The 13185-nt window shown below is 39.0% G+C and overlaps 1 protein-coding gene and 1 long non-coding RNA gene across 3 annotated transcripts in view; one reads left to right on the forward strand and one right to left on the reverse strand.

Annotated features, from left to right (window-relative positions):
• LOC135702225 (uncharacterized) overlaps positions 1-13185 on the forward strand; it is a 161999-nt gene that overhangs the window by 77246 nt on the left and 71568 nt on the right. The gene's annotated exons all lie outside the window — the stretch shown is intronic.
• On the reverse strand, positions 1002-11315 carry LOC135702217 (uncharacterized). Of its 2 annotated transcripts, none has more exons than XM_065223248.1 (5): positions 10503-11315; positions 10195-10431; positions 1848-3033; positions 1264-1693; positions 1002-1192 (listed from the first exon to the last, which is right to left on the reverse strand). In XM_065223248.1, the coding sequence occupies exons 1-5, from the start codon at positions 11245-11247 to the stop codon at positions 1118-1120; spliced, it is 2673 nt and encodes an 890-aa protein (XP_065079320.1). In that variant the 5' UTR covers positions 11248-11315; the 3' UTR covers positions 1002-1117. The 2 variants fall into 2 exon arrangements, with proteins under 2 accessions (XP_065079320.1, XP_065079318.1); XM_065223246.1 differs by having other exon boundaries at positions 10189-10431.

Raw genomic sequence — 13185 nt, forward strand, 5'->3', positions numbered from 1 at the left:
GCTCGTTTTTTGGCTCGATGCACGGTTGTAGACGATACACCCAGCTTATTTGCGGCATCTCGGAGAGAGAGGTTAGGGTTTCGCTTGAAACTACCGGCAACTCTCTTTGTCGTCTCAGCGGCTTCCGGTTTTCGATTTCCCCCCGATCCAGACTTCCTAGCTGTCGACAAACGTTCCCCAAACACTTTAATTACATTTGTAACGGTTGATTTGGCAACTTTTAGCGATTTTGCCAACTTTGCGTGCGAGTAGCTCGGATTTTCGCGATGCGCGAGCAAAATTTTGATACGCTGCTCTTCTTGCTTGGACGGCATTTTGACAACTGAAGAGTGAATTCCAAAATCAAAATAGGAGCAACATTCTACACACACACACCTTCAAAATGAGGGGTGTTCAGGTTTTTTAAATGCAAAATTGAAAGAAATACGTCAAGTTGATATTGACCAAATTTTGACCGTATCACCCTTTACCAGTGTTGCTACTTTGGATTCAAGAACAAATTTCTTTTTCTCTTCTAATCACGAAATAGTGCGGTGTACTCTATTGGTTTTCGTACTCATGCATATCTGAATTCATCATTTATTAAAAAAAAGAGTCAATGAGCCGCTCAAATGAGCCGGTTCCTGCTCTGAGCCGCTCATTGATATTAACCGTTTTGCCCATCCCTACAGAGTACCTGTTTATTGGGATGCGGAACAAAATGTACAAACCAAGTTCCACGCTGTCGACACGCTTATTGCACAGCAACAGCATTGAACAACCGCAACAGATTTATTCACCATTTTTTTACACCCTCATGAGAAGGGATGGGGAGGTCATTATGGCGCCAGCATAGCAGATGTTACCATATTCAGATGAGGGCACTGTAAGTGATTGCAGAATAATGTGATACTTTACGGTGGGTAAAATTTTCCAACCCTGAAGTGCGGGAGAGTCGTTTGATCCGGTGTAATGTTACCAACTTCAGCCGAATCGAGCCGAGAAATGATAGAGAATAATAATTATAATTACTGTTTAATTTTTATTGCCGTTGAAGGAAATGTGGACAGATGCCCGAATGTCGTTAAAAGAGTAATTTCCTGGGGAAAGTTTTCTCTTTAGCTAGAAGTTGGTTCATTTATTTACAATTTTCTACATTCCTAGCGTAGAGGAAACTTTTCGTAACGTCTATCGTTTGGTTGGATATTTTCAGCTGAAACGAGTCATTAGCAACAAAAGGAAACTTTTTATTACCGATGTCCAGTGCAAACAAACTTGACCTACCTCTTTCAAACAGCCATCGAAGTCGGTGGCCTTGTCAGAAAACTTGCCGGGAATTCGATACTGCGGTACACTGTCGTCCAGACCTCCCAGGTACAGGAAATGGTCACGATGGTGGGAGAAGAGATTCTTGGAGATGCTTTCTGTTAGTGTTGGTTCATCGTTGAGTTGGAAGTATACGGAGCCCTTCTGATAGCCGGCCGCTGCAGTATACCACGAGTTTGGATGCAGGGGAACGGATGACTTCAGTATGGAAACGTTTACATCTAGGTCTAGCGAGAATCGCAGCTCTATCATGCCACGATCGATGACAAGGGCTAGGAAGTTTCCGGAGCCAGAGTTATCCTCCAGTATGTGGGCTACTATCATTCCGTCACCCAAGTTCCTGAACGAAAACTGGATGTGTATGTTGAAGTTGGTCTCAATGTTTATTCTGCAATGGAATAGCAATAACTTACAATTTGATTGTTATTTTAATGATTATTGTTTGTGATGAACTCTAAAGAAAATTAAAACCACGGGCTTTTTATGACTGAAATTCTACACACCAAAGCCCAAAAGTCGTGAACCAAACACATTCTACTTACACATATTTCGCATATCCAAAATACCGGAAAGAAATTGCATCGCCACTGAGTACATTTGTTTCTTGGCAATGCTTCCCAGTTCTCTCCGGAGAACAAGCACACCGAAATCCGTTCTCAAAATCCCGGCATATTGACTCCACGCAGGCCAATGCGGTGCATCTTTCTCCTCTATTGGAACAGGTTCTTCCTGTAAATCCATCCGGACACATGCAATGGAACCCACTTGATGCCATCATCTCCACACAGACACCTCCATTCTGGCAAGGATTCACCATGCAATGGTCACATTGTGACACTAGTTGCGTTTCGACCGCTTCCTTCCGTAGATAAAACCGATTATCATTCAATACCATCTGACTTATGCAACCGGTAAATCCACTCCCATTGCGATGCGGAATACCTCCCAGGTAGAAGTTCTCGATCGTGCTATTCGAAACGAACAGATTTTCCTCGAACATTGCCTGTATTCGATCGTCCAAAGCAAAGTAGCACCTTCCCAGATGGCAATGAATCTCCACGGTGTGCCATTGCCCAAGTTTGACGGTTTCCGCTCCACTATCCACTCTCCGTACCGCGTCCTTATTAGTAAGCAAATTAAACTCCAAACTACAGTTGACAAGAGCGAGCATCATCATCTCCTGTCCCCACTCGTCGCTACGATAGAATAACACCCCATCTTCTCGGTCGGCCTTGAACGTCACTTCCAAGCTGAAGTAACCCTGCATCAGGTAATTGACAAACTTCATATAAGCGGGCTTATCAGCTTTGGGCTCAAATCGTGGCACTACTCCAACAACGGAGATGACCCGATTGTCGGTAACGTTTTCGTTTGGTAGCTGAACTCGACAGAAATACCTTCCCGAGTGGCTGGCTTCAACGTGCCGTAGCGTGAGGATATCGTGAACCACCGAACCAGCAAAGTCAACTTCGTTGGAAAGATTGAGCAGCCTAAGGTATCTGTCTTCGCGGAACCAATGGACCGATTGCTCTTGTCCGTTGAAGCTGTGACGGCAGAGGAGCGATATGCTTGATCCGTACTCAACGGTGATGGTTTCGTCGTAATGCTGGAGACATTCCGAAGGAGGGATTTTGATAGGTTGTGGGGTGAACGGGTCGGACTCTTGGATAGTTGCGGTGGCGGTCGTTGTTTCTTTTATTGATGATCGTGGTTTTGTATCAGGATCAGCTGAAAAAAATAGAAGAAACTTTTAATGCACATTAAGATTAACATCAACCTTTTTTTTTCGTGTTGGGTATTCTGACCAGTACTTAGATGTATTGTGATATATTCCCCGTTTTAATATTGCTTTATCAGCATGTCGTATCACCATTTTGTGAAGCGACCGACATAGACTGACCGAAAGCAGCAAGTATTACATTTCAAATGAATTGCAATACTTGGCTGGGAACTGAATTCCAAATATCAAAGGGTCCTGTCAGCCCCTTATCCAGAAAAATACGCCTCTTATCGAAGATTGCTGTACAAGAGCATAGCAGGTGTTCAGAGTCTTCTTTTCATTTGCCACATAATCGACACATGTCCTCTTGAAGAAGAGATAAACCAGCCTCTGGCTGAAAGTCTCGCTAATAAAAATAACCTAACCTAACCTCTTGAAGTTTTCCTATTAGCTTCAAGTGATATTTACATCGACAGTGTCCTGTTATTAAACCAGTGTACATACTGAGATCTTTCTTTGATAGTTCAAGAATTTTGCTTGTCATTGAAATGCTCGGATTAATCAACCTTTTCGACTGCCTAGCAATGAGAATGTTGTTCCAATTGGTCTCCACTTTCAACCATTTATATTAATTCTAGCGATGATTTCATAAAACCGATTCTCAGAAGAATACCTGGAAGAAAATCAATTTTTTATCACGTAATGTGAAACTGTACTCTGGCCTTCTCCCTAGGATGTCGTCAAAGAAGTTGATCCAGTCGGTCGCATTTTTATTGTAGCCCAGGCCTGACGCACATTTAATTGATTTATTTATTTTGCATTCGTTTTGTCTTGAGTTGTTGGTGCAGTGGTGCTTGATCACAATAGAAATGTGTTCCCCTGCATTGTTTTCTGTATGACCTCAATTATGCGTGATCTATTGTTCGGTTGGTGTGTTGAACCAAGCTTTTGATCGAGGGTGGTGTGTTTTAGAAGAAAAATGAAAGGGTTGTGTCCTAGACACGACTGCAGTATGACGTTTTTTTTTATAATGCGTTTATTTTTCCAGACGCATTTGCCGTAGCTTTGCGGAGCCGATGTTCATTGCTTAGATTACAAAATTTCTTAAAACTAACGTTAGTAAAGCGGAGGCCGATTACTCGCGGCTATCTCGAGGTTAGGGGTAACAAATTGTAACAAATGGATGTCAGGGTAGGGATTGAGAACACAAGGTTTGGAGAGCAATATGCTCTTGATCTTGAACTAAGTGACACTCTAATGAAAAAGACAAACATGGGGGTATACCGATGGGCAGCTAACAACTTGGGAGAACACAAGATGACACTAACTACTAAATCCTCAGATCTATCCGTTTTAAAAACACATAAATTAAATTGCAATAGTCGAGATCTTGGCTCGCCAAGATGTCTCAACGGGTCGCATAGGTTGTTTTCCTCGGGCCCTGAGGAGACAGTATGACGTAGAACAACACAAAATTGAAGTATGTCATGCATTTTTGACCTTTTTACTATATTTTAAATTTTTCAAGTATTTCAATGTTTCGGTTATGGTTCAATGTTGGTTCAAGTATTTTTCCTGGAATGTAATAAGTTATGAAAATTCAAATGTGCCGTTATATATTTTGGAGTAGCACCACAAAGACGCCATGCATGTTGTCGGAAAAAAAACAATTGCCAAAAAATACGTTCATTTTTTTCAGTAGCTCCATTATTATTTTTAAATTAGGTCTCTGAAGTAAACAAGAGAGTGAAGGTTGCATTTTATGATAACGCAACAGGCAGTTGTTTTTCTTATCAGAAGACGGTACTTTCAATATTGAACAAAATGTTGGTACATATGTCAGAGAAGTAGGGGAGGAAGGGGTATAACGATCATACGAGGTTTAAGCACCTCTTTATTCTTCAATTTGGTGGACAACCCGAACATAAAATGATCACATATCATCATTATGTAGCGTGTTTGTAGAATGATACAAAATAGATTACAGTGAATTTTCTCAAATCATACGTTTGGTTTCCGATAAGTAGGTGCTTAGTAAAACATTAATTGAAAATTAGCGAGATTCAGTTATTGAGTTTCAAAGTCAGAGCAAAAGCTCGTATACAGGTTCTCCATCTGTTCAATGTTTTGATAGTAAGCATCATAGTTAAGGTAAACCGGGGTAAGTTGAAACGATACGTTTATCTCTTAGTGGAAGTGAATATTCACTGTACTTATTTTTGAGAGGCATTCTGTACTACCGCAAACTAATATATTAGAAATAATCTCAGTGATTATTCACTTCCGCTATGAGATACATCTACCGTTTCAACTTCCACGCGTTTCAACATGCCCCGGTGTAGGGTTTTTGGTGGACCTATTTCCCAGACAACCAGAATGCACGTATATTCAAAGTTGTTTTCGTGATGTACAAACATATATACAAACAAACAAATCGTATAGAATGCAAAGACATGGCTTATACATGCAAATTTTTATTTAATTTTAAATGGGTTGATTTAACATCATATACGATTTAATCTGTAATAACACATTCACTTTGAAAAGTCATACGATGTAATCCGATTTGATTTGTGATACGTACGACGAAAAAATGAATCATCGCATATTGGTCGGAAATTTGCATTCTATACGATTTAACTTAAACATAATGCGATGCATGCCGTTCTTATATGTGATGTTGACTTCAACTTTAGCAATTTACGATACTGTCTGCACATTGTTATACAACTTCTGGTTGTCTGGGTTGTCATTTTCGGACTGCGTCTAAATGTATGCCTTTTTTCTATGAATATAACATATGGACATGAAAAATGTGTGTTTCAGGTTTCTAATAATACTAAAGAATAAATAATGTTGGATGGACCTATTATATACAGTACCATTCGTATGCTCAACAGCCGTTAAATGAAAGGTATTATCGTCACATGGAGCACATATTTTTTGGAATCGGTCAACCCGTTCCGGAAATATGACAGGAACTTGCTACGGTTTATATGAGGCATGAGGCTGATTGCGACCTTAAACAAATAAAACTTATCATTTGACACCTCAATTTACATTAGAATAAAAAAACTAGTTCAATGGTAGTAATTTGAGGGGGGTCCAGTGCCATATTGACCATACCTGGCAATGTTTCGATCCCCCCTCCCCCCCCTCGATGAAGTGGCCAGTTTCTGAATATGGTCAACAACCATTGAATCACATTAAAATTCAACAACCAGTTCAATGGTAGTTATTAGGTATATACAGAATCCAATCAATTTCCGAAAACCCCTAGGGAAGCCAGTTTTAGACTTGGATCATTATGCGATGCGATGCCTCAAATCACATGAGAATTTATCTACTTCCTCTATGCTCTGCTTGAAAAAAATTGTGACTAGGAAAGTAAACAGAAAATCATGTTGCTGCGCGCGAAGGAAATTGTAAGCACACCTGACAGCCAATGCAGGAAACATCTAGGTCCAACCATGATACAAATATAAATTATGGATTTTGTCAAATATTCAAACTTTTGATTACATTAATGTATGCCAGCATGAAGTTTATATCTTTTAGTAGTATTATAAAGCACAAAAAAAAATTGAAAATGCAAGTAAACATTCGTCTTGTGAACGTTCAAAAGTGAGCCATGTTGATGAGAAAATTAGTTAAAAGTGACCTTTTTTTAAAACCGAACCTATGTTAATCATTAAAACAAATATTTTTCTTTATAGTTATGAGGTTTAAGAAGAAGTTGTAGCAGCTTGTGGAAGAAGATTCTTAGAATTTATTGAACTAAATTACCGCTAGTAAAAATAGGTCCAACATGAATCATTTTTGGATAGGTCCAAAAAAAAATTCATTGCTCTACCTTACGTGTCGAACGTATGCGATTCCAAAGGTTGTTACACATTTATTTGAATTTCCTACCTCATGTTGAAGGACCTTCTCCAGCGTCCCAATCAGTAGATGGTGACGCATTACCTCTGACTGCTTTCATGTTGGCTTGAGAACACCGAACTCTCTCTGCAGTGGTCTTGGATTGTCCGTCTGCCTGACGCATCCAACTGACTGTAAAACATATATGGTACCTCTATATATGCAATTAGATTAACATCCGTACATATTCTGAACAAAAGATACTCTCTGCCCTGCCCCATTCATAAAAAAAACGGCGGAAAATCCTGTCAGGGGCGGAGCTTAGACAATATTTTTTTTTGTGCAGAATATGTAAAAAAGGACGGACTTCTGATGTTTATCTCATTGTATATATAGAGGTACGAGATATGTTTTATTGTCAGTTGTTGATAAATCACTAACTGAATGTTTTGGCTCTCTGTGTAGTAGAGGGTAAAATTAATTTTACTTGATTAGTTTGTTTCCTTTACTGTAGTTTGTCAATTGTTATTTGTCGGAAAAAAGTGATCGTCAAAGTTCATGTCTTTTTAAGGCTGTCATTATAGGGGGAGTTGGGGTGTTAGTGCTAGCAAATCCGGATAGATGTAAACACCACATTAATCGCTGCCTTGCTTCTGCTTACTGCAGGACCCAGTGTCACGCCGTCTGGAGCGGTAATGAGCAGATGCACGACAGCAGTGCTGTTTTACATCAGTTCAGGTTTAAGCAGAACGATGTACAAACAAGTGGTACTCGATTATGAGGACTGGGTTTGGAAAACGTTTATTTCATGAAAACAGTGATAAAATTATTTGTACATTTTCCAAACGTTGTTTTATGGAAAATTGGAAAAGTTTTTATTTCAGCACACACTTTGAAAAAATCATGTAAATTTAGGTGCTCTGAGACTGACATATACGAGCGTCAATTTTGACATAAAATTGAGTCATAATAGACGCGAAATTCAGCTCAAACTTTTCAGTCTCAGAGTACTTAATTTTACATGACTTGTTTGTTTACGTCGTATGCTTTATGTCAAAGATGGACTCCGTCACGTGTGAAATTAGGAATTTCTAAGTGTGCAGATTTATAAAGTAATATCCTATCGATTGACGTTTTTGGATTTTAATTTCATATTTAAATGACAAAGTTACAATCGTTCAAAACCTAACACTATTCTACCATACATATTTTTTGATTTGCACCCCATTATAGTCGACAAAGACGTAGTTCTACGTAAAAAAATGATGCTGTTCGCGATCGAACGTGCAATTGTATGGCATGTAACTAGACTGATTTTGGTGAATGACCAGGAGTTACACATATTTGGAACCACCATAACCTTCTCAAGCAACATGTGAAAAGGCTTAAAGCCAACGTAGACAATGCATTTAAACGTATATTGTTCACAAATTACAACACACCCACACAAACTAGTTATATCATCTGATAGAGCAAACTTGTTGGTGTCGGTTTGCTAGAATGAATCAATATTCACGAGAAATCCACGTTTAAAATAATCGTTTACATTTAGCACTCAGGTCCTTTTCACATGTTGCTCTAGTTACAAGCTTCCTCCATTATACGTAATTTTATTAAAAATTGACAGATGACGCTAGAGAAATTTACAGCCTTCGAAAACAAGGTATAATACAGTGACATTATATGGTTTTTGTATGCTTTTAACCGATAAAACGGAAAAAATGGTAAATTTTTAAACCGGGTTGTTACATCAAATGCATTTTAATTGGCAACATGAAATAATTTTAAATAATCTGTCATTGAAAGTTGAATGCACGTGTTTGGAGTCTTACGTTGAATGGGATAGAAACTGAATTTAAAAAAAATTGAATTTTATGATATATGGCATTATTTAAAAAAAAAATATTTTAGAATATTATTTTATTGGTTTTTTATTAGATTTTTAAATTATGATTTATGTAATTGATCTTTTTTTCCTCTGTTCGGAGCCTAACACCACTGCGACCAGTAATTTCATGAATTGTAGTATGTACCGTGTCCTTAAATAAGTGCATTTCGTATTACTCCATCACTATTGAGAAATGATGAAGCATTCGATTTTTTTTTACAGTTGTCATTCTCGCATTTATCGCAAGGATCCGACTCTAATTGAAAGGTCCCGATATTTATTCCCTTGGGAGTGGTGAACCACTCTACAAAGGCGCGCCCCTTTGTCAGTCAAAATTGGAATCCTTAGCAACAAAATTAAGGAATGACATCGATAATGACCATGCATCAGAACCCTAGTCTTAACCACTTCAAACTAGAAACAACGAATAGAAGATTAGCAATCACAGACTAACTAACTCATTTTTTCCTTGTTTCAAGATCATCCTCGGTGGACAAAGCCGAGTTTTGTCACTATCAATAAGCCATAAAAAGTAACAAGGACTAAGATGTGTACCTTGGATTACTGAAAAATCCTGTTCCTCTAGTTTGTAGTAGTCAGGACTAGGAATCGGTGGTAGATTTTACATCCCGTAACGTACCACGAAAAGGTGATGTACCCACGTTACGGGGCTCTTGGTTAATTTAGATGGTCAAGTTTTGAAAACCACCACAGCATGCTTTTGGCGCTACTGTATATGGATGATCACATGTAAAATACTGTGGAAGGCACAGCACAGTTCTGTAAAAACCTCAGCATTTTCATTGATCCATTATTATTGAACTGAGCAACAAAAACAGCCTCCTACGTCAACGGTGCGATAGTGATTTGGACACACTAATTTTTTTTTTTTTTGTTATTTTGAACATGCATTTTTTAGGAAGACTTGCTTTGATTGTTCATTCTGAAGTTTTGCGTTTGACTATTATTAGATTAATCAATCTTTGTATATATTCTTTTCATATCTCGGATAAGCATTACTTACAACTTGAATAACCATATTTTCAAATAATCCAATGATGCTCACTTGTCAACTCTGCGTCTGGACCCCTTAGAAAAATATCTTGCATCGCCAATGTGCTATTTTGAACACGATCAATAGCGAAGAAGAACATAGCATCAGCGAAGGTAATCAATTTATAGCAGTCTCTTTTAAAATCATATTAAAAACTCATTTCAAGTAAAAAAGTTCCAAATCTTGTATGCTTTTTCGACATGAATAAATCACTGCCTACAATCAAACTGTATTCCGTAAACATGTGAGGCCGGAAACGGACTCAAAGTTGTCAGACAAATGAACTCCACTGACAAATATTTACCCCTAGTGAAAGTAGCTAGCCCAATAGGAAAGTTTTTAAAGAAATACAACCATTACCTTTACCAGTAATATTATTCTGCTCCGGCATCGAATCCGTTAACTTCCGTTGGTGTTCTTGCATTTGGCTTTGTATCCATTCCGTATAGTATGGCACATTAGTGAACGCTGCATAGCTGTACAGATTGCACAGATTAGTGCCGTCTCGAATTGCGGCAAATGAAACCACTCCTCGTAGGATCCAGCCATTGTTTTGAAAAATATACATTCCTCCACCGCTGTCCCCGTTACAGACGCTGGTCCCTGAAACGATCCAATACCAACCGAACATTAGCACGCTCATCGATGTAAAAAAATAACACTTAAATTCGCACCATTCCGAGCTCCAGCGCAGTACATCCCTCCGTGTACCAATAGCCCGAACAGGTGGGGATCGCTTTCAATGCATTCCGCGTAGCGAACGATCGGCATTTCAGCCACCATGAGCTCGTTCGAGACTTTGTCCGCATCGGTGAGTCCCCACCCAACGACCGTTCCCAAATTGCCAGCCACCTTTTCGATCCACGGTGGCTTGCTGAAGTCGACTTCGATCGGGTGAATCTGTTGGTTGAATTCGACAGCCGTGGCCAACAGCAACAGGGCTATATCGTGCTTGTGATTGCCCGTTTCGAACATCGGATGAACTCTTATTTCCTTCACTTTGTGCTCCCGAGTGTGACTTTGGTACTCATTTAACGTGAGCAGCCCCAACACTACGCGTAGCCTCTTCAGGTCGAATTTATAGTTCGTTTCTGGATTGAACACACAATGACCCGCAGTCAGGACGAACCACTCGCTAATCAACGAACATCCGCACTTGTAATCTTCCACAACAAACATAGCCCCATGCCAGGGCCATTCTCCTTGCATGGCATAATCGCCAAATCCTATTCTATTCTCGAGAACCGGACTCACCCTACTGCAGACACCATCTCGGTAAATCCTGGACTCAACCACGGTGGTGTTGGCAGCGGAATCACTTCGGACCGATGCCAACGAAGCCCCGACAACGAGGACGGTGAAACAGAACGAAAACGCGTAAATGTGGCTCACCCTTGAAGAAACAGTGCTCTTGAACATGTTCGCAACATGCTCTCCGGCGACACACTGCGTTGAAGATGCCCCGATTGTGAGGCTGCATGTTATACTTACTGATAACCTTGGATTGATGATACTTAAAAATGAGAGTTGCACCGACAACCGACGTTCTGTGCTGGAAAGATAAGAATTATGTGGTAGGCTACGATTAGGAATTCTGGTATGGATTTGAATATGATGTAAGCCATACCAGGGGGAATCCATTTTCTTATCAAACGAGTTTGAACAATGTTTGATTTTTTTTTTCCTGAACAATTAATCATCGTCATTGAGTCCTTGACCTGGGCTATCACCACAAAATTATTATTTCACTATCCTTACTTTGTTATAACTGACATACAGTCAGTCTCAAAATTGAGCGTACACCTGTGATTCATTTAGAAATCTTCATGTTTTTGTAGTTATTAGTGAATAAACGCAAACAACTTGTACACTAGGGTGCTTCATTCTGAAAAAAGTGATGAATTTCTGATGGGCCACCCTCCAGTTCGATTCATAGCCCCAAAATATGAACCTGTGCAAAAATTGGTAAAGATTGATGAAGGTTTAGAGGTCGCGCCAATGATTTGAAATTTGTATGGGAATTACTATGGAAGAATTTAAAAAATCGCTTATATCGCTATAACTTTGCTTCTACTTGTCCAAATGTCGAAAAAATTTAGTATGTTATTGCTATGGCAATAAACAAAAAGCCTACAGTTGCTACGCTCAGTTTTGCAGCGTATCAAGAATTATAAAAATGTGAAAAAATGGCAAAATAGGGTAAATTGACAGATGAATATGTACAAGGCAACAACGCCAATTTCATCGCAACAACAACAGGCTTGTTGATCATTGTCATGACAACCACATATTTTTTTTTTTCAACGTTTGGACAACTACAACCAAAGTTAGAGCAATGTAAACGAAAATCAATAATTTCCCATACTAATTCACCAAAATCTCCATACAAAATCCAAATCATTGGCGCGACCTCTAAACCTTCATCAATCTTTACCATTTTTTGCACAGGTTCATATTTTGGGGCTATGAATCGAACTGGAGGGTGGCCTATCAAAAATTCATCACTTTTTTCAAAATGAAACACCCTATTGTACACATGGTAAAACAATCTTTTACTCTTTTACTTAGTGCGTAAAACAAACAAAAACAAAAACAAATCATGTTTTCGAAAACTTTTGTTGTAGATAACAAATTTCCTAAAACATAAGCATTTTTCTAGAATCGATTAGCAACCGATGGATACTTAAAAAAAAACACCATTTAGAGAAATGAATGAATCATCGTAGTTAAAGCTCTTACATAAATATTTGGTGCACACTTTAATCCCTTTGAAATAATACTTTGAAATAATGCATGTAATCTGGTGGCAACCCTTTGATAATGTCAAAATCTGGAATGCCAGTGAGAACGCTCAAGCCCTTGATTCCAAAAACAGGTTCCTTCGTTTCTGAATTATGAACTTGCAACATGAGTTTTCTTGTGGTATGATTATCTCTAAGGTTGGATTGTTGATAGGGATAGCGGATTTGCTTTGTAATCACTTTTCCTGGGTGAAGGTACGTAGTACACCCGAATTTGCCGTTAAATTGCTTTGAACAGAGAACTTTGCATCTTCCAATCTAAACAATCCTATAGATCTAGTATTTTGTAGTATTCTGATCCAATTATAATTCACATGGCTTTGACGCCCTTTGTACGAGCTTTTCGCCTGCTCTCAACTTAGTGTTTAAGATGCACTTCCACAGTTATTAATTGAGCGTTTTCTATGCCGACCAATGCATGAATTAGTATATTGTGTGGCAAGCACAATGATACTCTATTCACAGGGAAGTCGAGAAAATTTTCAACCCGAGATTCCCTCGACCGGACCAAGAATCGAACCCTCTGCCTCCGACTTGGTAATACCTAGGCTATCTG

Source organism: Ochlerotatus camptorhynchus, unplaced genomic scaffold (assembly GCF_037179485.1).
Source record: "Ochlerotatus camptorhynchus isolate MF236.1 unplaced genomic scaffold, CSIRO-AGI_Acam_v1.1 ptg000188l, whole genome shotgun sequence".
NCBI lineage: Eukaryota > Metazoa > Arthropoda > Insecta > Diptera > Culicidae > Ochlerotatus > Ochlerotatus camptorhynchus.

Bases quoted from the DNA above. Each gene is read 5' to 3' on its own strand.
- LOC135702217 (XM_065223246.1), bottom strand. From the start codon at position 11,247: ATGTTCAAGAGCACTGTTTCTTCAAGGGTGAGCCACATTTACGCGTTT. The intron at 1,694-1,847 runs GTAAGTAGAATG...ATTCCATTGCAG, and splicing joins TTTGGATATGCGAAATATGT to AATAAACATTGAGACCAACT. The intron at 1,193-1,263 runs GTAGGTCAAGTT...GACTCGTTTCAG, and splicing joins TCGATGGCTGTTTGAAAGAG to CTGAAAATATCCAACCAAAC.